Below are 25,155 nucleotides of genomic sequence, written 5' to 3'. Positions count from 1 at the left end.
CATCTCAGCTCAGCTTCATCTAAAAGTGTAATAAACTTTCTGCTTTTTTATGGGTAAAGAGTGCTCAAACAGAATATATCTATATGTGATTCTGATACCAGATGCTTACTCTGGATGGCATTACCTTGGCCTCCAGTGTCCTTCGATGTGCATTAAACAAATATGTAAGACTACTTCTTCCAATTTCCACAATATCTCTAAAATTAGAAATATCCCGTCTCACAGTGAAAAACTAGTTCATGCATTTCTTATTTCTAGATTGGACTACGATAATTGATTGTTATCAGGATATCCTGAAAACTCCCTGAAAAGCCTTCAGTTGATCCAAAAGGCTACAGGAAGACTATTGACAGGGGCTAGAAAGAGAGACCAGATTTCACCTATATTCACCGTCTTCCTGTTAAATCCCAAATCAAGTTAAAATTTCTTCTTCTCACAAACCAGGTCTTGAATAATCAAGTCCCATCTAATCTTAAACACCTCATAATACCGTATCACTCCAATAAAGCACTTCGCTCTCAGACTGAATGGGAGGCCGAGCCTTCAGTTTTCAGGCCCCTCCTCTATGGAACCATCTTCCAGTTTGGGTTCAGGAGACAGACACCCTCTGTACTTTTAAGATTAGGCTTTTTCATTAAGTATATAGTTAGGGCTGGATCAGATGACCCTGAATCCTCCCTTGGTTATGCTACAATATTCCTAGGCTGCTGGGGGCTTCTTCTACACTCACCTTTTTCACCCACCATGTGTTTATACACCATTCTCCATTAAATCATTATTTATTATTTATCTCTAGCTCTCTTTCACCACGTGTCTTTGTCCTGTCTTCCTCCCCTCACCCCCAAACAATCAGAGCAGATGGCCCCGCCCCTCCCTGAGCCTGGTTCTGCCAAAGGTTTCGTCCTATTAAAAGGTAGTTTTTCCTTCCCACTGTTGCCACTTGCTCATAGGGTCATCTAATTGGGGTGACAGTTTTCACAGTATTAGTTAGGGTCTTTGCCTTACAATATAAAGCAATCTGAGGTAACTGTTGTGATTTGGTGCTATAACAAAAAATAACCTTTTTTCCCCCACACTGTGTCAGTGGTCTGGTCTCAATACCCAGTTGTACTTGACAAGTTGCCCTGAATGATTCTGATGATGAACACAAATTTGTTTTGCAGGATGCTGTAGTCGAAATGCGGCTTCTTTGGAAAATGGAGACTATCTAAGGCCACATGTATGGGCTTCATTGGCTTCACCAACATGCTTCTGCCTCCAATTTTAAAGACATGGTCCTCCTGAGCATATTGGTGTGTCAACATATGCCTTGGGGGCTTTTACAATTAAGAGAACCTGAGACCATACTTATAACAAGTGTTGGATTACAAGATTGTTACAGTATATATACAGTATATTGTTACAGTGTTCAGGTGTGCTGGGAGAAATGTCTGTCTGTCTGCAGGAGAGATGCTCAATCTGCAGCAACGCTGTCATTTCTTCCAGGTCAATATGTATGACTTTTAACAGTATGAGTTTTAAGATGAGCAGACAGCATCGTGGTTAGCAATTTTGCTTCAACTGAAAAGAGAGATAAAGGTTTAACAATGAGTTGACAGTAGGGTCACTGTCTTTTTCCAAATCAGAGAGATCCTGCCTTGATAAAATTTGCATGGCAGGATATCCACCTCTTTACAGTCATTTAACATTTGAAGGATCAGGTGTGCCAATAATGTGCTATATGCATTATAAAATGGACTGCTGCCTTTGTCCAGTGGCTTCTAAATCCACCACTGCCATATCGACCAGTTTAGTAAATTTACTCTTCTCTAAAAAGAAAAAAGAAAAAAACAGAAGCCTGACTGATAGAGAGAGGGGTTTGCTCATGATCTTCAAAACACCTATTTGTGGGCTTTCTGCGTGGCCATCTTCATGATGACCTCCCTATTTTGGGGATAATGCTGCCCAACAGTGAGGGGCCCATAACCTCCTACCGCAAGAGGTTTAGGGGCCAAGGAGTGATGTGCTCTTTCTACCAAAACTCATTTCCCCTGAAAGTATTCAGACCCCAGCAGGAGATGGAAGAAAATCAGAGATGAACTCAGTAGGCTTTCTTTTCTCTGTACCTTCTGGAATCCTCATAATCTTAATGTTCTGATGCCTCAAGCAAGATTCGAGATCTGCCAGTTTTTTTTTTTAAATATATTTTTTAAAAACTATTTGGTAACAGATCTGTAACAGGACTGAAGCTTTAGAGGGATTCTCAGCTCTCTGTGCAATTTACTGTGAAAGAGTGTAAGAAGAGAAAACTGTAACCATTTAAAAATAAAAAAGCCGGCTGTCCCTCCCTGTGCCTGATTCCTTCCCATCATCGCTAAGTGATCCTTAAGGGATCCTTGTAGGGGATCATCTGTTTGTTGGAATTTTTTTCTCTTATACTTTAGGGTCTTTACCTAGGTACATGATTGATGAACGATGTCAAAGATGGCAGAGGCAATACTATTGCATGGACATATATGGCTATCAGTGGAACTGGGTCACTAGTGTGATGTTTCGTCACTCATCCAAGTGACTTCTTCAGTCTCAGCTGACTGCAAGTTACATAAAAAGGGAAACGCCATCTCTGAATCGAGGAGGGGGCCTAAGGGTACATCTTTCACCACCTTATAATGCTGTGATTGCAGCCAGTGAATGGTACTCATGGCCATTGATCAGTGGTCTTTGATCAGTGGCTGTTAATCTTACATTTGCATAATTATGATCAAGGAACTGACCTCCCAGCCCATTGTTCCTTCGGTGGTGCTGGTTTCAGTCATTATGCAAATGTACTGTTTATAAGATTGGGGAAACCTGCAGTCAGCTGAGACTGAAAAAGTCACTTGGATGAGTGACGAAATGCTTCTCCTACTGAAAACGTCCAGATGAACAGATTCAACTTTTGGGGGTTCATTGATGATGTGACTGCAGGATGAATTATCAAGTGAACAAGGCTATCAGCTTCAGCCAAATACTCCAAATTGGACAGCAATTCGCAGTGCAAATGGAGAAATTCAATCTTTTTCAGTGTTGAAACTAGAAACCACAAAGGAATTGAGGAGAAAAAAGGATTTCAAGGGTATGCAGTTTTTTCACCTGTCACTAGATGGAGTTAAAGGTTTAAGGCACTAACACATTGCAAATAGTGAGTGTGCATTAGTGATGAGCTCTCACAGCAGCCAGAGGATTTTGCTTGGTCTGTATGTGTATATGAACTGCCCGTGTGTGTGAGAGAGACAGAAACATACGCTGAGTACAGTAGAGTCCTGTCCATCCAGGGCTGCAGATACACTCTCCATCTGTAGCGCTGCACTGAGCTCCATTGTGACAGTTACATGTGTGGATGCAGTCAAGGCCCCATGAGTCCCAAGGACATGCTGCCAGAAGCACACAAAAATAAGTGCACATTTCCAAAGACACATACAGTACGTGGAGTATGCAATAAAAGTCAGTACACTCACACTATAATGCTCCATGACAGCAAATCGCAGTGTCTTTTACTAGGATTCACTTCTGCACATGGACACTTTTTTTCCCTCCTCTTTTTTCTGAAAATATTTATTCGATTCTTCTAGACACATATAAGTCTAGTAATATATAAATACATAATATTATGTCAAATGTTGCCATAGTAAAGACCAGACATACTGAGTGACTGTGGTAGATGTTCAATGTAAGAAGGATAATTAATGTCAAAGCCACTCCAGTGACTGCCTTTAGGGAGTTTTTTTCTTCAGTTGTCTCTCACTGATCAACTAAAACACGAGGGGTGAATAACAACATACATTTTATTTGTTCTTTTGTAAAACTGAAGTTAATAAATGTTACGGTACAAAAATGGCTCTAAACGTTGCCTCTTACGCTTAGAACAGTCTTGGTCGGTCCATCCAGGGTAACACTGACAGGAGCCATCGATGGGGTTACAAGTGCCATTATTAGTGCACAAGCAGGTCTCAGCACAGGCTTTACCAAACTTTCCGCTGGGACATACTGTGGAGATACACACACAGACAGGATGGGTTCAAGGTTAAAAACAATATTTTGAATTTATGTTGTCAGCACATTTTTCAACATTTAAGATATTAACACAACCTCCTTGTATTTTGGATGTATTTGGATGTAGTTCTATAGTTTGACAGTAGACAGACAACAGCAAATAGAAGATAACTGGTTCTAGTTCAGATATCTGTTCCTGTTGTTTTTCATAATTCATTTGCTCAGCTTCTACCCATATGCCATGAATATGTCAAGAATGATGAACATTCGAATCATCTCCTCACAAGGACACGAGCAAAACTGCGTGTTTTTACCAAAGGAAAGTGGAAGTCTGGTGGATTTCTGTCCTGGTTAAAATGATGACATGTGTAGTAACTGGTGGTGCAAATGCAGTGTATTACTAATTGATGCTTTTAATAAAGAAGCCAGGAAAAAAGTTCCTCTGTAGATTTAGCACGGTCAGTCTCTTCATGCAGTCCAAGAAACAGTGCACGACGCTGCCCTCAGGGCTCTATCTGACCTGAGCATCAGTTGCAGTACTAAAGATGATTCGTCATGACCCTCTTATTTACATGTTTCTGTTTCTGGACACATACTTAGAAGTACTTCAGTATTCAGCTCTTCAGTATACCTATGAATGAAGAAGACAAGTGGATTGTTCTGATACTGTAAAAATAATACAGAAAGAAAAAAAATACTCAGAAAAGTTCTGAGAATTTCAAATTCTGACATCCCTGACAAAGTAAACCAGTTCCCAAACTTTGCACAGTGCTGTACAAAGCAAAACCTGTACAACATTCTTATACAATATACACACAATATACAAGAAAAGATCCAAAGTACATATTTTATAAACACTACAACAAAAAAAATATTCATTCATAATTTAAACATTCTTCATGATGGAAAAAACACAAAATATTGAATAAAAACAAGAAATATTGAGGGAAGAATAAAGAGGGCAAATAAACTTGGAAAATACAAATGTTTGGTAATACTGGGAGGAGCCCAGACTAAAAGGCATCTACATGAGAATGTGGATATGATCAATGAGAATTAAAAAGCTAATTTCACACAAAAGAAAACATAGGTTATCCAAACTGGGCAAGTTATGATGACCTGCTTCACTTAAATGTTCAGTACAAAATGATTCTGTTAATTTCAATTTGTGCTTGTTTTTAATTTGATGGGAATTCCCATTCCAACACTTTCAAAGATTTTCACTGCTGCTATGAGTTTTGCCTAACTGGAGAAAAAAAAGGACATGAAAAAGAACATCTGTAAAGCCTGAAACCTGGAACATGCTTTATGCAAAACTGGTTGCTTTTGCTGACAGTGGAGATTTTGGATGCTATCAAATCCTATTTCTCAAGCTTTAAGTTTTCCATCTTCCTGATGTTGCTATCACTTGGTATTGATATCACTATCACTGGGCCTTCTTCCTTTGTTTTTTACCACTACAATGCCAGGTTGGTCAGCCATCACCAGTTTGTGTGTATATGGAAGCCCCACAGGATCTTAGCTCAGTTATTCCCCATCACCTTTGGGGGCTTATCCCATTTTGACCTCGGGATTTCCAGGCCGTACTTGGCACATATGTTGCTGTATCCTATGCCGGCTACTTGGTTATGGGATTCCATGAATGCCATTCCTGCTAGCATCTTACACCCTGCTGTTATGTGCTGGATTGTCTCAGGGGCATCTTTACACAGCCTGCACCTGGGGTCTTACCTGGTGTGATAGACCCCAGCCTCTATGGATCTTGTGCTCAGAGCTTGTTCCTGTGCTGCTGTGATTAGTGCCTCCGTGCTCCCTTTCAGTCCAGCTTTGTCCAGCAGTTGGTAAGACTGCTTCTATCTGCCTGTATCTAGCCTGTCCCACCAGAGGGGAGAGAATTTCAGATCTACTATATATTAATGCCAAGGACACATATGGTTCTTCTAGTGATCTAGTGAATCATAGCCAGATTCACCTCACCCCCTGCTCTTTGTGCCTATTGCGAAGAGGGAGCTTGTGACTACAAGGAGTATTAGGAGGCATTTCCCTAGTGGAAATACAGAGTTGTTCTGAGGCAACAGACGGGTAGGCGTTTTGTGAGCCCCACAGCGAGGAAATCAACTGGCCTACTGTGCAAGAGGTCATGCCTCATGCCTGTACCCAAGACGTCACATCCCAGTGGCACTGACTTCCCACATCATGAAGACCCTCGATCAGCTCCGACCTATAGTCAGACCGCATCTGGACCACCTTCACTTTACTTACCAGCCCCACCTCATAGTGACGTCATCTACCTACTCCATCATGTCTTCACCAATTTGGACCAGCCAGCGAGCACCATGAGGGTCATGTTTTTTTACTTTTGCAGTGCATTCAACACTATCAGGCTGACCCTCCTGGCTCAACGACTCAAAGCGATGGATGGTAGATGCCCTTCTCGTGTCCTGGATTGTAGATTGCCTGACAGGAAGACCACAATATGTGTGTCTTCAACACTGTGTGTCTGACAAGGTTATTCACCCTTTACATCACAGCACAGAGACCTGCCATTTTCAGAAGTTTTCTGATGACTCTACGTACACTGGATGAATAAGTTGGGGTGATGAAACAGACCACAGGGATTCGGTGGGCATGTGGTACAAGCAGAACCATCTGCAGCTCAATGTGACAAAGACCAATGAAATGATTGTGGTCCATGTTTCAATCCAAATGGTCATTGTGTACATAGTGGTGGACTATAAATACCTTGGAGTACACATTGACAGTAACTGGAGTGAGACAAAAACACCACTGAACTGTACAGGAAGGGCTAGTCCTGTCTCTATTTTGTGAAATGGCTGAGGATTTTTAACATCTGTTGGACAACGCTCAAGATTTTCGATGAGTCTGTTATGGCAATTGCCACACTCAACGCATGGCTGACAGTCGCGCATGCCAACAGACTCAATAAACTGATCCACATGGCCAGTAACTTTGTGAGGGTGGAGCTGGACTTTCTTATGGTGGTGTCGGAGATGCGGATGCTGTCCAAGATAAGGACAATGCTGGACAATACCTCCCACCCACTGCGTGTGTTGGCCTGTCATAGGGGCACACTCTGTGAGAGACTGAGATCACTCAAATGCACCACTGAACGACACAGGAAATCATTCGTGCCTGTGGCTCCCTGTACAAGCCCTGCATCCAAAGCACAAGTGCACACTGCAATATTTGCACACCCTTAATATCACATCCTCTGCAGAGAAACTAGCAACGTTAATATGACAAGATTTGCACCTCAATTTCAACTGTATATATTCAATTTTAGCTAATATACTGTAATATTTATAATTAAAGATGTTTGTTTTGACTAGAGCTAATTGTTATTGTGGCAGGGGTGTGGTCTCTGGCCCACTGCAAATGGTAAATGGACTGATTCTTATATAGTGCTTTTCCACTCTCCTGGAGTACTCAAAGCGCTCTATACAACATGCCACATTCACCCAATCACACCCGTTCTCACAACTAGTACATTCACACACATTCATACTCCGATGGACACATGGGAGAGCAATTTGGGGTTAGTATCTTGCCCAAGGATACCTGACATGCAGACTGGAGGAGCCAGGGATCGAACCACCAACCTTCCGATCAGAAGATGACCTGCTCTACCTCCCCAATGCACTGCAGCAGGCCAGAGACCACACCCCTGCCACAGTTATATTTTGTAACTTTGTAACATACTGTATTATTTAATTTACTTAAGTTAGTTACTGTTTTTACTGTCTTGGAGTAACTGTGACCGCACAATTTTCTCTGGGATGAATAAAGTATTTTGATGATTCTGATGATTGGTACACGTTGTGCAGGGGTCGGCTCTTTCATGATGGTTCCTCTTCTTGTTAAGTTTTCTGCGGCCTGAGATATTCACACGATCAGTTGTGGCCATCTTTCAGATGTACTCCTGAATCTTTGTTGATTCATCCTGGATACTGACTCTGACACTCTAATCCTCTTGATTGCTTTGATCTTGTTATTCTTTGTTGTCATCTGATTACAGTTTTCCAGTCCAAATGACATTCTGTACCACTGCTGTAGATCCTAGTGGTGTGGATCAGTGAGTTAATGCCTTGTTCACTCCTGGCATACGGCTTGATGTCATCCATGTAGAGGAGGTGGCTAATGTTTGCTCCATTCCACAGCTGGTATCCATAGCCAGCCTTAATGATCTGGCTGAAGGGGCTGAGGCCTTGCAAAACAGCAGTGGAGACAAAGGATCTTCACACAGTATCTATCTCTATATACATCTTATTCTATTCAACTCATAATATTTCTACTTGCCATCAGCATGTCCCCGAAGGACATTCTTCGCAGTTAATGTGTAATATAGACTACTATGAGTGCCTTTATAAAGCCCCTTTACTTATGTAACAGTTAGTGCTTTATGTCTAGTATCTGTAAAGTTTGGATCAAAGCATACACAGAGCATATGATTAAGACCAGGAGAGTTCAGAGAGCATAACTATCAGGAGAGGGACTGCTCACTATTTCCCTGTTGATCATCTATGAAATGAGCACACAGCTAATTTTAATTATCTATGCTGTGGCTCTCTGGTGATGCCATTCTGTCCTTCTTTACAATAACTTGGTCCAGGGTGGAATGCTTGAGTGACTTCTTGAGGGATTATTCTGAAACTACAAAATGTACACATATTCATATTCCACACAAGATGAATTCGACGCAGTAATCCCCTGACAATATCCATTTGTGAAGAACATGTGTAATTTCAAATGCACTGCCTTGTTACTTTTTATGTCAAGGTCTGAGCAAGTAGTGATGATGCAGCAGTCAATAATATACTGAAATGTTACCAAAACTCTGTCCAGTGTTTTGAAATATTACATCAGACAGTTTACATGCATTAGTCTATACAAGCTCAATTAAAATGATTAAAGAACCTCTGCATCACTCTAGAAAGCTATTGTTTTTAATGACTGCTTTGGCTCTAACAAGGGAGCCCTGCTCTACCTGGTATCTGTGCATTGTATGTCATGTACTTTGTGCAGCAGCTGGAGGAGCAGCATACACTGTGCACCTGGATATCAGTATAAAGACAACAAAGATGACTTACTGTCATGAAGCAGCCAAATATTGTGTATTGCATTTTCACTTGGATATGATCCAAGAAAGACAGCTGAGAGATAAAGCTGATGATGAAAATCAAACAATCCCTGCTGATGATTAAATAAAAATAACAAGTCCTGCTGATGTTGACCCCTAGCTGCCAAGTTCAGCCAAATTCAGCATGATGAACCTTGTTTGGGGGGGGATAAAACTATACTCTGGCTGTTTTTGCCTACTGTTAGCTTTCTTGTGTATACATATAGCATACAGACATAAGGTAACATTAGCAAGTATATGTAGGACAGCATAGACATACTGCAATTTTCTGTTTGTAACTGTCTTTACAGACTAAACAGAGGCTCAAAGATGTAGCAGACAGACTGCACATTCCCATCAGCTTGTGTTCCCCATCTGTGGGTGAAAACTGTTGTTATAATTCTGGACCAGGCTGTCTCATTTCTTCTCAGTAGTAAAGATTATTGTGGGAGACAAGGTGGTGGCAATAATAAGGTAGAAAATGAACAAAGGCTGGTAGAGTTTCTATTTATTGTTGTAAAGGAAGGGAGAGGTTTTTCATCCTATTCTTCACCTGCATGCGTTAAGCAAGCATCTGCAATCTTACAAGTTCAAGATGCTAACACTCGACTTTTGAATGGAGTTGACTAAAGATACTGGGTTACAACAACTGATCTAAAACTACATTGACTTACTTTCTTGGTACAAGGGGTCACCAAAGTGGGTATGTCCACATCTTTCATTTGGTACAGTTTCTTTTCTGATGCAACCAAGGGGGATTTGTGCCTGTGGCTGGAATCAAACTGGCCCCCTTTCATTTGCCAAGAAACCTGCTTATTTATATGTGGCTGTATACTTAGACCACAGCCAATTTGTAAGGTTTGCATTCAAAGGTGTAACCTACAGATACCATGTTCGGCCTTTTGGGTTGTCTGTCACTTCTCAAACCCTCGCCAAATGTTTTGAGGCAGCGTTAGTTCCCCTCAAAGAGAGCGGTATTCCTGTCATTTGGATCAAGCTCTTGCAGCATGCTAAAGAGAGAAAGTGGCAATGCAACTGTTGTTGGATCTGTCACACAATCTGGATTTCTCACTGACCCTTCAGTAATGCTTGATACCCTGACTCAGTAGTTGTTAGAAATGTGGGCTCGAAATACGCTCACTTTTCAGCCACGTACATTTGTCAGGACACTGAGTCTCATGTCAGCCTCGCTTATTTTCAGTTGGGATGCTGATTAGGTTTCCAAAGGATTTTACTATTTTAATTTTTTTTTGCTGTTTTTTTTGCTGCTTAGTCTTTAAAGGATAAGAATGTTTCAGTGCTGGACTGTCTCACACTATCGATTACCAAAATTGCTTATTGGCTCTTCACGCTTGGAGGGAGCCCAGGCTGCTGAGCTAGGAGTCTGCAATTGGAAAGGTGTCTTTTTCCAAGGTCATGTCCACAGACACCTCTGCAAGGGGATGGAGCTGCATTTCCTGCGTTATGTTGATTCATTCAGGATGTGTATTTATTTGACCAGTTGTTTGTCTGCCAAGCTAATCCAGCCAGAGGTGAAGCTCTGTTTGAACACAGGGTCTCCCACTGGGTTGTGGAGTCTATCTCCCTAGCTTACAGAACCAAAAGTCTCAGTTTGCATCAGGATGTAAGAGCACTTCCAACAGGGGAATGGGTGATATTTGTGCTCCGGTCGTCATCACTGTACTTTTGTTTAGTTCTATTACTTGACCGTGACAGTGCAAGTTAAATACTGGTTGTCTGACTCCAGTTCTGTGGCTGCGATGTGGGGTATATATATGTGTCACATACTGTATGTGTTGTGCCAACTAAAGTGATTGAAAGGAAACAAAATGTTATGACTGTATCTTTTGTTCCCTGAAAGAAAGGAATGAAATAAAGCCCCAGGTTTGTCCATCTGACAGCCTGAGTGGATGATGGGGTGTGTATGTGCAGTTATCTTCAAACAGGATGCACACAGGTGTGTTTTACCTCTTCTTCAGGGAACTAAAGTTATAGTCCATCATATTTCATCTCTTTGGACAACTTCATTCTTGCCTTTAAGTCTTGTGAAATACCACTTTAACATTTCGAAAGTGCTAAAATAATAAAATGAAGCAACACAAATATTCTGGTCAGATGCTACTAAGCATTTTTTTCTGTACGGCTGCATTATAATGCAAATGTGGTCACAAAAATGAATAAAGAAGTAAGATTTATGAAAATAACAAAATGTCTATAAAATATTACTAGTGGACACGACAGGAAAAATTCCAGTTTTTTATTCTTTCTTATTTTCACATTTTTGATGTTGAATTTCATTCAGTGTCTGAGCTTTTAAAACATGCATAAGAAGCTGGATTGTGTTGGCTGCCTAAGGGTAAAATGTCTTTTTGTTTTGAAGTTTTTCATTTAAAATGCAAGACTACAAAAGAAGAGAATGTGTATGTTTCCTTGGTCCTATATTCAGGATTTTCAGAAAATTCCTTATAGCCCACATCATACTAAACAAATAAAGAGGCAGGGAACACTGTTTGATTGCTGCTCACACTGACTAATGTCAGGACACTGAAATTAAAACTAAATTTCAAAAAAGCACTAGGTGTTATAATAATGATTTAAACTTAGCCAGTGTGTTGCTGTGTATTAAGGTCCATTATATACGAAGTGGGTTTTTTCTTCTTCAAGCAGGACACCATTGGTGATATGAAAAATGTGAGGTAAGTAAAACCTTTTTTTATTCTTTAAGTTATATTTAGGACAATGTCTCCTGTAGTTATTAACTTGTGCCACATACTATCCACTAACAGAGTAGCTAACAGTAGGTTAGTAGTTAATGTTAGCTTAGCGAATAGTACTCAGAGTAGCCACAAAATTTAAGTAAGGTTGTCGCAAAATAAGCTGAACATTATTATTGTAAATATGGATAGAGAACTAGATGCGGAAAGTTGTGCTTTCAAATAACTTCAAATAACACACACACACACTCCTACAGTAATATAAACTGTCAGATGATGAAGTAAAATACAAAATATATCAAAGCAGCCATAAAAAAAATAATAAAAAGGGGAACCAAAGTTCAAGTAATGCAGATACCTGTGAGTTGTAAAGTACTGAAGTACAGTATAGAGTAAATGTTGATCAGCTTTTTGAATGAAAATGACTGGAGACTCACCGAAACTGAGTGCTAGTTGATAAAACCTGAGGTCAGTCTGCTTTAATATTTTTAATTATGCACCACACTGGGTTTATAGTGTGGAAGCGATATCTGCAACAAACATGGGGTGCACTAGACCATATTAATTTAAAAGCTTTTGTGAAATAAGGTGAAATATTATAATAATGTATAATAAATATTGCATTAATTAAAATGCATTAACATGTAAAAATCTTAAAACAAAAGCTTTTTTACAAGCCAATAAAACTCTAGTCCACTGACCTTTGGGTTGTTAGGTTGAACACTTAATTATTATTAATATTAATGAAGATTTACACCATTGTAATGTCTTGTTTTCAGCATCACAAAAATTTTGCATCAAAGTACAGGTCAAATTTCAGGATGATGATATGCTTGGGTATTTTCATTACAGCCACTCATTCTCCTTTAAAGGCTTACAGGGAACATCTCCCTCATTCACTTGCAGATTTAAAACTCATAAACATAAACACACAATAAGTCTACTTCATCTATGTTGGAGACAAAACACTGTCAGTGCTCCTGTTGCCTCCTATTACAATCAGAAAGCCTTCCAAGAACACAGAGTACAGGTACATTTTTATGCCTCAGCTTAGATTGCATAGACATCTTATTTTATTGGACTTTGACCTTTGACTGTACTTCAGATTATTTACACATTTTTGCATTTAAAAAATGTTTTCTTTCAAAAATGTCATTTTAATATTGTGCATAAATACAGTCAAAGGGTTTAGTTTTTTGACAGATGACCACTTCCTTCTGTTTTTTCACTTTTTAATATTTTATTGTTGCTCATTAATAAAACAAAAGTATTTCTTATCCCATTACTTGATGGAATAATCAGTAGGTTACTCGATTACTAAAATAATCAATAGCTGCAGCCCTACTGAAAATAGCTTTCAAAGACTTGAAGGTGTGGCCCAATACTTTTGTCTGCATAGTGTTTGTAGAATAGAGGAAAACAACTGTGGGAACAGGTTCCTCTCGGGGAACAATGAATTACCTGCACTACAAGGGTATACTGTTATTTGTTAAGACTTTCACATACACTGTTCTTTTAAGATCCTACATGCCCTGTTTTTTACAATTTACCAGTCAATAACATCATTAGCTGCAAAAGGTTATCCAGCAAGAGAACAGGGATAGAGCTGGATTGGCACTTCAGGCAGTATAAAGCCTCAATGCTGGACATCTGATTTATCAAGCCTCACCCAGTTATCTATGGGCTGCTCAAAGATGCAGTGGCCAGCAGAATGGCTAATGTAGGACAGGGCATAACTAAGGCTGTCCTCATGTTTAATGATGATGAATATTTCAAAGCATACTCCTCCACTGCCTCTATTTAAAACTCGACTTAGCAACAGACCTTGAACCAACTGAGTTCATAGGAGGTTGAACACCTATTCAACCTACTGTGAAACTAAACTAGACTAAGATATTGATGTAAAGCAGGAAGTAACAAAAAGATTATTGAGATAAAATGGTTGAATACATTGCACTAAAAGGGACTAAGAATGAGTTCACTTGGTAGATTTTCCACTGAAACGCCAACATTCAAGGGCTTTGCTTTTGAATGCAGAGCTTGCATTCTAACCTAAAGCTAATGAGAGATGTCAGCATTTTACAAAAATGGCTGCGTTAATAATGTCAGGAGGCTGACTGCAGTGATTATATTGGACGCCAGCTCTGTTCTGGTCCTGTGCCTACGTAACCATTAAAACGCTATGAAAACACTAAGAATAGAGGTTTAGACAGCTTTTTTAATACATTAAATTAATTTTTAAAAGCATATTTCATATTTGCTCATGCTATCTTTGTCTATAATAAAAATTGGTTTGATGATCTGAAACATGGAAGTGTGATGATGAATCTTCAAAAAATTTGAAATTAGCAAGGAGGTAAACACTTTTTGACAGCAGTATGAACAGATAGATGAAGTTGCTAACCTCAAGAAATCCTCCCAGTGACTAGAAAAGACTTACTTAAAAGACACCACGGCTCCAGTGATCACGGTAGCACAAGGACAGCACCAGATCCATAGGGGCAGAAGTCTGCCACAGCTGACCTCTATCTTGGAGAACAACCACTTCACACTGTCCATGTCAGTTTTGATAAGCTAGCAAAGTTTCATTTGTTTTCAGCTTCCAGACTTTACTTAGTTTGTAATTGAAGTATAAACAGGGCACCAACTCACTGAGAAAAAAAGACTATGGAACCCAATGACAGGTTCGTCCATCCATCTTCTTCTGCTTATCTGAGGCCGGGTCGCAGGGGCAACAGCCTAAGGAGTTTGTCCGGGGGAACACCATGCTTTCCCAGGCCAGCCGAGAGATATAATCTCTCCAGCGTTTCCTATGTCTGCCCCAGGGCCTCCTCCCGGTGGGACATGCCCGGAACACCTCACCCAGGAGGCACCCAGGAACCATCCTTGTCAGAACCCTCCCGGATGGCTGAACTGAACTAAAGGGAGAGGCCAGCCACCCCTCGGAGGAAGCCCATTTCTGCTGTTTGTATCTGTCCCTACCCACAGCTCATGATCATTGGAGAGGTTAGGGACATAGATCAACCGGTAAATTGAGAGCTTCGCTTTTACACTCAGCTCTCTCTTCACCACAAAAGACTGGTGCAGCATCCGGATCACTGCAGCCACAGCACCAATCCGTTTCCTGTAGTTGATCTCCCGCTTCTTTCTCCCCTCACTCGTGAACAAGACCCCAAGATGCTTGAACTCCTCCACTTGGGGCAGGAACCCATCCCTGACCCGGAGTGGGGACTCCACCCTTTTCCGGCCCAATGAAAGGTGCTATATGCAATGCATGTGGACACTAAGTCAACATCAGTGCAATATCATCAACAGAAGACAGCTACTATCAAAGCTGGAGATTCAAAGGCAACAGCACAGTGAAAACAATAGTGAGAATAATAGACATACATTTTTTATACACACACACACACACACACACACATATATATATATATGTATGTATAGTACTGCCGTTGGAACCCGACTTCATTCCTGAAACCCAGACGAAGTTTAATAGCATTGTTTCTCCCTCCCCTTAGCAAATATTGATAGTCTATCTATCTCAACTTCCTGTTAAACACACTGCTTTTTACTGTTTTCACTCACGAGCTCAAAATCTAGCGCTTTTCAGTCTGTGTCCAAGTCTATATCATTTCAGTCTAAACCAAGCACAGAACAGCAGTTCCTTCATTATACATAAATGACTATTGTATAGAAAAATACTGCATGTTAGTCTATTGCACACTGAAATGTGGATTGCATATAGAAATATATATCATACTGGATCAGTTTGATTTTGTGTGTATTTTAGTAATTTTGTTTTTGCCATCAGTCTGACTGTGGTGGGAAAGAAGCTGTTGTGGAAGCGTGTTGTGTGTGTGACAGACTGTCCACTCTGCTGCATCTCTGGCTGTATCCTGATTGTTTTGGTGCAATGAGGGTGTGACCTGAAGCAACACATCATCAGAGACCTGACAATCTCTGATGATGTGTTGTTCTCGTTTCTTACAGCGTTCTGTGTCCACTGATGGAAGATCTGTTCTTATAATCCTCTCTGCAGGCTTTATAACTCTCTGGAGAGTTTGCGGCTGTAGCGAGACTCAAAGTAGCCACCAACCAAGAGCCCCCAGCTACCTGACAGAGTTTCATTAGTAGAAATGCTGGTAGATGTGAACACTGCTCTACGCTCCATCCCCACTGGCAGTATCACTAAAATCTTAAGTATCTCGGTACTCCACAGGCCAATGGGAATGAGTCAAAAAATACACGAAGTTCCACATTTCATGATGAAAAACAGAGCATCTGTAAATACATCAGAAAGATTGCCTCAGACAGCTGAAGACAAATGGTGATGCTGAACAGGAAGAGGAATTCATGGACATGGACAACCAAGTCCCTGCATGGGATTTACAATCAACAGATAGATGAAGTTGCTAAGATCAACAAATGTGTCATGGTTTGTGGCTCTGTGTCTGAGGAGCATGTGGGATGCCCCAGTGGCCACACCCTCGGGCTCGGCCATCACCATCACACCTGCATCCCACTCCAGGCGATTACCAGGAGGACTATTTAACCCTGCAAAGATGGCTGCTCCACGCCAGTCCGTTAGTCACCCCTCAGTGGTAACTTGGCTCCCCGCAGAGCTTGTGTGTATCCAAGTGTTGCTTGAACTGTGTTAATTCTATCTCCGTGTGCTCAGGTTACTGTCTGGCATTTTGTACCTGCCACCTGCCTGTCCTCTGCCTGCTTAGATCTCTGAGTGCACCACCTGAGAGTCCCACGGTCCGGCTCTGATCGTAAACCAGATTGCTATAGCCCTGTCTTGTTGTGTCTCTCCCTTCCCCTGTACACTAGGACCTTTTTCCCTTTCTGTTGCTGCCTCCCACAGTCCCGATTACAGCTTCCCTGTGTGCTGTGATTTTGCCTCCCTTGGTTGTTCCAGGTCACCTTTTTTTAAATAAATAAAACCTGAACTTGCTCACTCTGAAGCGTATTGAGTTTGCTTTTGGGTCCCGCTTGTGTGTGCGACCTGCGGTTAATGACACTTATTTATAATTATGAAGTGTTTCTACTTCTGTACTTCTGAATTACTTTTTAATGGAATCAGACAAACTGAAACAAACCAAAACAAACTGACCTTCGTTGCAGAGGGAGCCAAAAAATCCAGCGAGACATTTGCAGTGGCCGGTGATGTGGTGGCATGCCCCATCGCTGTGGACACACTGAGGACACATCTGACTGCAACGATGGCCATAGAAGCCAGGAGAACATGCTGTAGAGGAAAAATCCACATTATGGCTCATCATGTGCACTCTGTGATGGTGTGTGTACTGGGAATAGCATTCTAGCCATTCCCTCGTCCCATGGGTCAGCCTGTTAGCTGTATTAGTTTTGATTTGTTTTTCCTTCCCGGACAGGAAGGACTCATAAGTCTTCCTCTGGCCTTTAATTTGCTTTAATTGACGTAACTCTAATTGCTCTAACTGGCGAGGCAACCCTCTTCCCTCATGCTACAGGATTTTCCTCATTATGATAATTGTGTAAACTGTGAATCAAGAGAGCTTAAATGTATTACTCTGATGCCGAAAGAAGCAGAAGAAACGGTCATACAAACACACTCCATGTACTCACACTATGAGCATCATCAGACTTGGGCTCGATTTCAAGCAGATGCTACATGAATGAGTTACAGTTATTTTCTTAAACAAAATAAATGACCTTTAAACTTCAGTTTCACTGGGCCATCACCATGGGAATTTAGACTCTTAATTTCAGAACATCAGCATCACCCATTAAAACAAACCACCATGTACAGGTTAATATGCAGGGTGACACACAGATCCCTAATGCTAAAGTCAGTAAAAATGGCTATATCCTTGTGGTTATTTTCACCCTGATTGAAAACAAGCCTCAAAATTGATTTCTGTAAAACTCAGATGTTTTCTCCTCCTCTACTCTGTCCTCTGAATCTTTACAAAAGAGGTGGAAGTGCCAACGTTAGTATGACCCACAGCATCCCTCTGGCCAGCCACGAGGACTGTTTCTGTTTTTTTAAGACAAATGCTACAATCATTACATTTGCTAATTAGTTGTAAAACAAATTCTACACATACTTTAATTCAAAGACCTATGAAGAAGTTACAAACTGGAATAACAAAGCAGGCATATGTTAGAACAGAAAGTTAATAGATTATCCAGTAGAAACAGTGCACCAGGTGGATTTAAACCAGAATTAGCATTAGAAACCTGTGGCAGCTATCACTGGAGGGTGCTAACATGTTAACGAGCTAACCGTGCTAACGCGTTGACGCCGTGCAGTCCCACGCACGGGACGATTTGCGCTAACTTGATTTACCAAGTTAATGCGGTTATGGCGTTAACATCATTTTAACGAGATTAACGCTGACAGCAGTACTTTATTCATTTCTCCTTTTTTACTAATTGTATAGGAGTCTTGTTAATAGTCCTATTTGTAGTTCCTATTTAAGCAAAATGTCAGGATTTCTTCCACCACTGTAGCTGTAATCGAGTGAGTACAGTACACGATTGCAGAAACGTGGGTGTGAAAAATAATCCTTTACTTCTTCTGCAGTTGGTGCCCCGGTAGCCCGGAGCGCACACACAGGTGCCATCCTCTGGAGAACAGGAGCCCCCGTTCTCGCAGGTGCAGCTGTAGGAGCAGTTGGGTCCCCAGCGACCCTCCTTGCACACACTGTCACAATGGACACCTGCACAAAATACACATAAACACACACAGTGTAGGCTATAGTAAAGCAAACAGCTTTATTCTGTCAAGCGCTGAGCTATGAGCTCTTAAATAAAGTCAAACTGGTATTCCTAACACAGAGGTTCACATGTCACTTAAAGGTGAAAAGTGAGATGGCAGGGTGATAAAAAAAAAAATCAACAGAAATGAGGGAATGACAAATAGCAAAAGTCACTGAGATGAGTAGAGTTTTTGTGTTGTGTGTGTTAGTCTGAAACAAAAAGATGCCAGATGCCAACATGAGCAGCAAACTGGTGTGCATGTAAAGGTGATAACTGGCATTATGTTCAAAAGTATGAACAAAACCAAAAATGCTTTTAATTATTTTGCTGTCTAAATATTCATTTGTGTGTGCACATGTATGAATAAATGTCAGTTTATATGAATAAATACATAAAATCTCACAAATACTACCCAAGACTTTTCCCCCTCTAATTCTTTGGTAAAGTGTCTCCTTCTTTCATCAGTCTTGCATGTGTGTGTGTGTGTGTGCGTGTGTGTGTGTGTCCTGAGGGGCAGGAGTCTGTCTACACAAAAACTGGTCTGCACAATAGTTCAGAGCCCGTACGGCTCACAGGGGACAGTCTGACGGAATAAAAACATAGAGTATGTGTAAATACAGTATACGTCTCCATCTCACTTCAGCCTGCAGCTCATTAGAAACTTTCTTTGACATTTAACATTTCTTTCAGACATTATGATGCAATTAATAACATTATAACATCTAAACTTAACATAAAAAGTAAGGAAATGTTTGTTTGGTTGATTATTTCTTTGTTCTAACAATGCTTCTTTTCAATAAATCGTAGAGTACTGCTGGAAGGTTAGTTTATTTCCCTTCACATCCCTAAGAGCTCTTTAAATAGTAGAGTTGTGTATGTGAATTGCACCCCTGAAAAAATTGCCACCAAATCTTCTCAGCCAATGCCCAACAGGTTATTCTGTTATTGACTCTTGATTTTGAGCTTCTGGTACTGCAGGTGCTGACTATCAGGTGCCTGTTTGGCCCTGATTAACAGCACCTTTGAGCGTGGACTCTGCTTCAATGGTGAGCTGGTGTCTGCTTCAAACATGTCATGATTATAATTATATCTATGTACCTCTATTTTATTTGTCCATTCCACTACATATGAATGCATTGTTAAGGGATAAAGATATTTTCTTTACTCTTTCATTTTTATAGTATGACTGCTTATGTTTATATATACCAAATTTTCCAGTGCTTGAGCCTACAATAATAATTAATATTATCGTATGTTATCTTAAAATCACCCAGAAATTTTTTTGTTCTAAACTGAACACTAAATCAGTCAAAAAATCAAAAAAAAAAAATCAAAAATCAAAACTCTAAGTGCCAGCTGGACTGTTTTTTGAGTTATCTGTTGTCCATCGATGGTTAATTCAATCAGTTTCAGTTCAGGTCAATTTTATTTTATTTATATAGCACCAAATCACAACAACAGCTGAATATTGTCTAATATTGTTATGTAAAGACCCTACAGTAATACAGCAAAACCCCAACAATCAGACGTATGAGTACGCACTTGACAGTAGGAAGGAAAAACTCGCTTTTAACAGGAAAAAACCAGCAGAATAGAATAGAATAGAATAGAATTCAACTTTATTGTCATTGCACATGTCACAGGTACAGGGCAACGAAATGCAGTTTGCATCCATCCAGAAGTGCTTTAGCCATGATATAGATATATTACAATATATATTAGCAATAATATAGATATGTAAGTATATTACAGAAATGGGTCTATTATGGTATGTTATAATGTACACAGTATGAAGTATGTTATGAATATGCTATAACTATAAGTATGTACAGGCTGTAGTGAGTACAAGCTATGTACAGGCTATAATCAGGATATAAATATGAAAAAAACTATACAGAAATATGAGATGTACAGTTATACAGAAATGTGAACTATGCAAGTTATAAACAGTTGTAGGATTAAAAATTATCGTATGTACAGAATGATTATTTACACAGAATTATACAGTAGTGCAGTTAAGATAAGTGAGATATGTGGATAATTTCTACAGAGGCTATATAAAGTGCTAGTGGTTGTGAGTGGTGGTTCAGTCCATGTTATTATTGTGTGTATGAGGGTACAGTTGTCCATTGTGTGTGGGTGTAGGTGGTTGTGGGTGTGTGTATGTTCAGTCCATGAGTTTAACGTGGGTCAGATGTCAGGAGGCAGAGTTCAGGAGTCTGACAGCTGTGGGGAAGAAGCTGTTCCGGTACCTGGTGGTCTTAGTCCGGAGGCTCCTGTAGCGCCTCCCAGAGGGCAGGAGGGTGAAGAGTCCATGTGATGGGTGACTGGGGTCTTTGATGATTTTCCCAGCCCTTTTCAGAACCAGTCTCAGGGAGGGGCGGCCATCTGTCGTGACTGGTTGGGGTTGACGGGGAAGGAGACAGGACAAAAGACATGCTGTGCTTCATAAGTTGAAGATTGCTGCTGCTACTCGTCCATCCCGTCTTGAGAATTCTGACATGACGACTCGGGTGTGTTGATTCCTTTAAACTGATATATTCATCCCGCTGTAACCAGGTTTCTGTCAGTCAGAATAAACTGATGTGTTGATCAGTTATTAAATCCTTTACTAACAGGGACCTTATGTGTACTGATCCACATTTAACTGCTTTATCTTTGGTGCAGTTGAGGATGCTATATTGTTATTTAATTTAATCTGGATTTGTTTTTTGGTGAACAGACATAGTTTCTGCAGGGATGCGGCTCTGGAAGATAACAGGAGGAAGGACGCTGCAGAGATGGTGTATAAGACTCTGCTTCCCGGTCCCAACTGTGGATAAATTTGGCCAAACTTCTAGAAATGAGAGCTGCTCCATCTAAAGGGAGATGGGTACCATCTCTCCTAACAAGACCAGGTTTTCCCCAGAAAGTTGTTCAGTTTACACTTTACTCTCTGCAGACTTTTAAATTTGATCTCATTGAGTTTTTCACTGACTCCGAGTGTAATTAATCACAGGAGAATCTTATGGGGTCTTTAATTGATATGCACTGTATTTTCTGTCAGCTTCACAGACTCTCACAAGTCTAATTGTCATTCATAGTTATTACCTGAACTGTAATTACACAGGCTTACTAATTTCAGTCTAATGCAGACATGTCATGTTTCTTCAAACCTCATTTACTCATTTACTCTAAACTTTGATCTATCTATTCATCAATATGTTGAAGTTTCCCTCAATGTCAATTCATTATCAGTTTTTCCTCTGGCAGTGAATTAAAATGCCCTCTCCATATTCATCTCCTCTCATATTGATCCTCTCTCACCACAAGTTTACTAATTGACAATTAGTGGATGAAACAAGGAGAGGTACAACTCGAACATGACAATTAATAAAGTAAACAAGGGCACGGTGAAGTGTAATATCACTGCTGAGGAGAATGTTTATGTAAAAAAGGCTCTCTTGAAAGGTGCCTTATACATGGGAACATTTGTAAAGTTGAATTATTGAAAACAGCTCAAACTCATCCAAGCTTGAACGTCCCTAGTTTTAGAATTATAGGTTTGAATCTGCTGTGTGTTTGTCATATCGATTTGTAGTCTGAATTCATACCATATTGTTGTCTGCACCCCTTCTCCTCTGTCTTCTATTCCCCATCCATGTTTTATTTTACTCTTCTCTACTGAATGTGTGTTGAGGTATTTTCCATAACTGCTTCAGCTGCCCTCATTTCAGAGGGTCTAGATATGGCCCATGATCCCATGCCCCCTGAAGAGGCCAAAGGTCAAACTAAAGTGCATTTTTTAAGCTCTTCTGGAGTGTTTTTGATGACAATTCGTCAGTTTCATTGGATAGTTTTGCTTCTCTGAGACCATGTGACTATAGAGGCACATCTAAAATAATTTTTAAACCCACTTTCAGTATATTTATTACTTTGTTGTGCACTTTCAATTTGAGCTTCCAAGGGCTGGTTTTACAGAGACACGAGACGGACGACAGCTTAAATAAAACTAATATAGTGGTCAGATTTCAGGTAAATTCATCAGTGGTACAAAGTACTATGTTGACTTAAACACCATTAAACTGCCATGAATTTCAGGTAACTCTGATCCAATTTAAAACACTCCATCAAACATGCTTGATGTAGAAAATCCTTGCCTTGTAAAAGAATTTGAGCATATCTTACTGTAAAAGTTTGTCATAAAACCTCTGAATATATATTATCAACTGACTATTTTGGTACTAAATGTTTCCTCAAGTTTACCTCACTCTTTTAAAATTCAACAACACTGTTAACTTTTCCTGAAACTGTGCTAAGCTGTCTTCAGTATGTGAAAAAAATGTAATTATTCCGTGCCATCAGCCAGCAAGTGTCATTGATTGCTACCATGGAAAAACTAATGCCAGAGGAATGTAACATGGGTATGGCAAAGGTCTTACACAATAAGCTGCAAAATGCATATAAACCCTGCCTGTGAAAGTCACACATGGTTTATAAAGCACTTTGAGTGCTCGAGTAAAGTAACAGTTTCATTTAGTTCATATTCATATTGCACCAAATCACAGCAACAGTCCCCTCAAGGTGCTTAATGCTTCTATGTGAAGACTACAATAATACAACTAAACCCCAACAATCAGACGACACCATCTGAGCAAGAAGTCTTGTGAGAGTGGGAAGGAAAAACTCCCTTTTAACAGGCAGAAACCTCCAGCAGAACCAGGGTGACATAAGCTTTGTCCAAAAAGAAAGTTTTAAGTCTAATCTTAAAAGTAGAGAGGGTGACTGTCCCCCGAATCCAAGCTGGGAACTGGTTCCACAGAAGAGGGATCTGAAAGCTGAAAGCCTCCCAATTTACTTTTTAATATCCTAGAAACCAGAAGAAAGACAGCAATCTGAGAGCGAAGTGCTCTATTGGGGTGATATGGGTGGTATGGAAAGATGGGTTCTGATTACTCAATATTATTTGCTATATAAGAACCAGTCCATTTTCCATTTACATAATGTTTCAGCACAAGATATATGTTACATTACTGGGCTCAACATTAGGCCCTGTCCCACTTTGTCCCTCTTTTTCAGAGATCATGTTTCAATCGTCCTGTTCACTCTTTAGTTGAAATAAAGTAAAGAAAAAGACAAATATGATTTTTTTGTGACATGATAGTATATTCAATGTTGGGTCAGTGAACTATATGTTTTAGAATAGAAAAGTGCTATATAAGAACCACTCCAGATGCAATGCAAGTGGTGTAAAGCACCCAGCTACTGGACTCAGTGGAGTCTCAGCAGTGAAGATGTGTTAGAGCAGTTTCTGCAAGGCAGGACTTTTCATCCGGGTCTAGTCTGACCTCACAAATGTTTAATAGAATGGCCAAAAATTCCCATGAATACAGGAAAACTTTGCCACAAGACTGGAAGCTGTTATACTGGAAAACGGTGTCATTAAAGTTACTTAATACTTTTAATAATATAGTGTAGTTACAGCAATCTGACAGCAGAAGGGTTATTATTGTTATGAATATTCAGTGAATGCAAAATTGGGAAAATGCTTTGAATGGCATTTTGTCAAAAGACTGAAGCAGCGGTGCTGGTATAAATGAATACTCTACTGTACCACCAATATGCGACCAAAAATGCACAAATTATATCACAGTTGCCAAATGCTTGACCTTGAGGTCAAGGCCACTAAAATGTGAACTTGTCTTTAGCTGATATTTCTGTGGTATCAATCTGAACATCATAGGTGTTCTTTCTAATGTCACTGGTTTCACAGCATTTTCAAATGTTGGCTCAAACTGCAGCTCCATAACTCACCCGTCCAACCTGCAAGACAGCGGCAGAAACCTGTTACTGGATCACAGCCATCGGAGTTAACACAGTCACATTTCTCTCTGCAATCCAAGCCGTACAATCCATCCTAACAGCATCAAGAGAAACAGCAGAGAAGACACATTTTTTTCTTTTATTAAGTAACTTGTATTTTCTTGAACTTTAACAAAACATTAAAGAAGCAAAGTAGATGTCTGAGATGATGAATAAAGAGAAAAAATGAATGCTATGAGCACTCACAGGACACGGTACGTCACAGTATTCATCCGTCCAGCCCGGGGAGCAAGCACAGGTTCCATTGACGGGGTTGCAAGATGCCCCATTGGCACACTGACATGTCTGATTGCAGCTCAGTCCCCAAGTTCCACTGGAGCAAGGGATGGAGCAGTCTACACCCTGCCAACCTGCTCAGACGACAGATCATTTTAGTTTGGAATGGAACTTTATTCTGCAATTAAGTATTTTAGGTTTTATATTTCCGTATGGTTGATCTTGTGATTTTGATTTATTTTATGACTTTTCTTCTAACTTGGTGTAATTGCAGTTTATAAGAATGTGGATCCTGTTTTCTCTACATTATCCATCTTTGCTGTATTTGTTATAATGACTAAATACATGTCAATACCTATTTTAGAGCTGCAACAGTCTCCAAGAGGTACGAGCCGACAGACAGACATATTTACAGTTTAAACAGATTATCAAAAGTAGTTTATTTGGAGCTAAAAAATGGCATCT

At 40.1% G+C, this 25,155-nt stretch overlaps 1 protein-coding gene across 1 annotated transcript in view; it reads right to left on the bottom strand.

The window, feature by feature from the left end:
• Window positions 1-25,155, bottom strand: part of LOC116334301 (multiple epidermal growth factor-like domains protein 11) — a 230,030-nt gene that overhangs the window by 6,086 nt on the left and 198,789 nt on the right. Inside the window, exons 14-19 of the mRNA XM_039621112.1 lie at window positions 24,661-24,824; window positions 24,406-24,508; window positions 18,426-18,572; window positions 16,982-17,116; window positions 3,877-4,005; window positions 3,264-3,392 (exon numbers count right to left, since the gene is read on the bottom strand). Of these exons, the coding sequence (XP_039477046.1) occupies window positions 3,264-3,392; window positions 3,877-4,005; window positions 16,982-17,116; window positions 18,426-18,572; window positions 24,406-24,508; window positions 24,661-24,824 (807 nt within the window). The remainder of the gene's footprint in view (window positions 1-3,263; window positions 3,393-3,876; window positions 4,006-16,981; window positions 17,117-18,425; window positions 18,573-24,405; window positions 24,509-24,660; window positions 24,825-25,155) is intronic.

The sequence above is a fragment of the Oreochromis aureus genome, linkage group 1 (assembly GCF_013358895.1).
Source record: "Oreochromis aureus strain Israel breed Guangdong linkage group 1, ZZ_aureus, whole genome shotgun sequence".
In the NCBI taxonomy this organism is placed as follows: Eukaryota; Metazoa; Chordata; class Actinopteri; order Cichliformes; family Cichlidae; genus Oreochromis; species Oreochromis aureus.
Note: the sequence above shows the minus strand (reverse complement) of the source record. Positions and strands in the feature narration are given on the sequence as shown.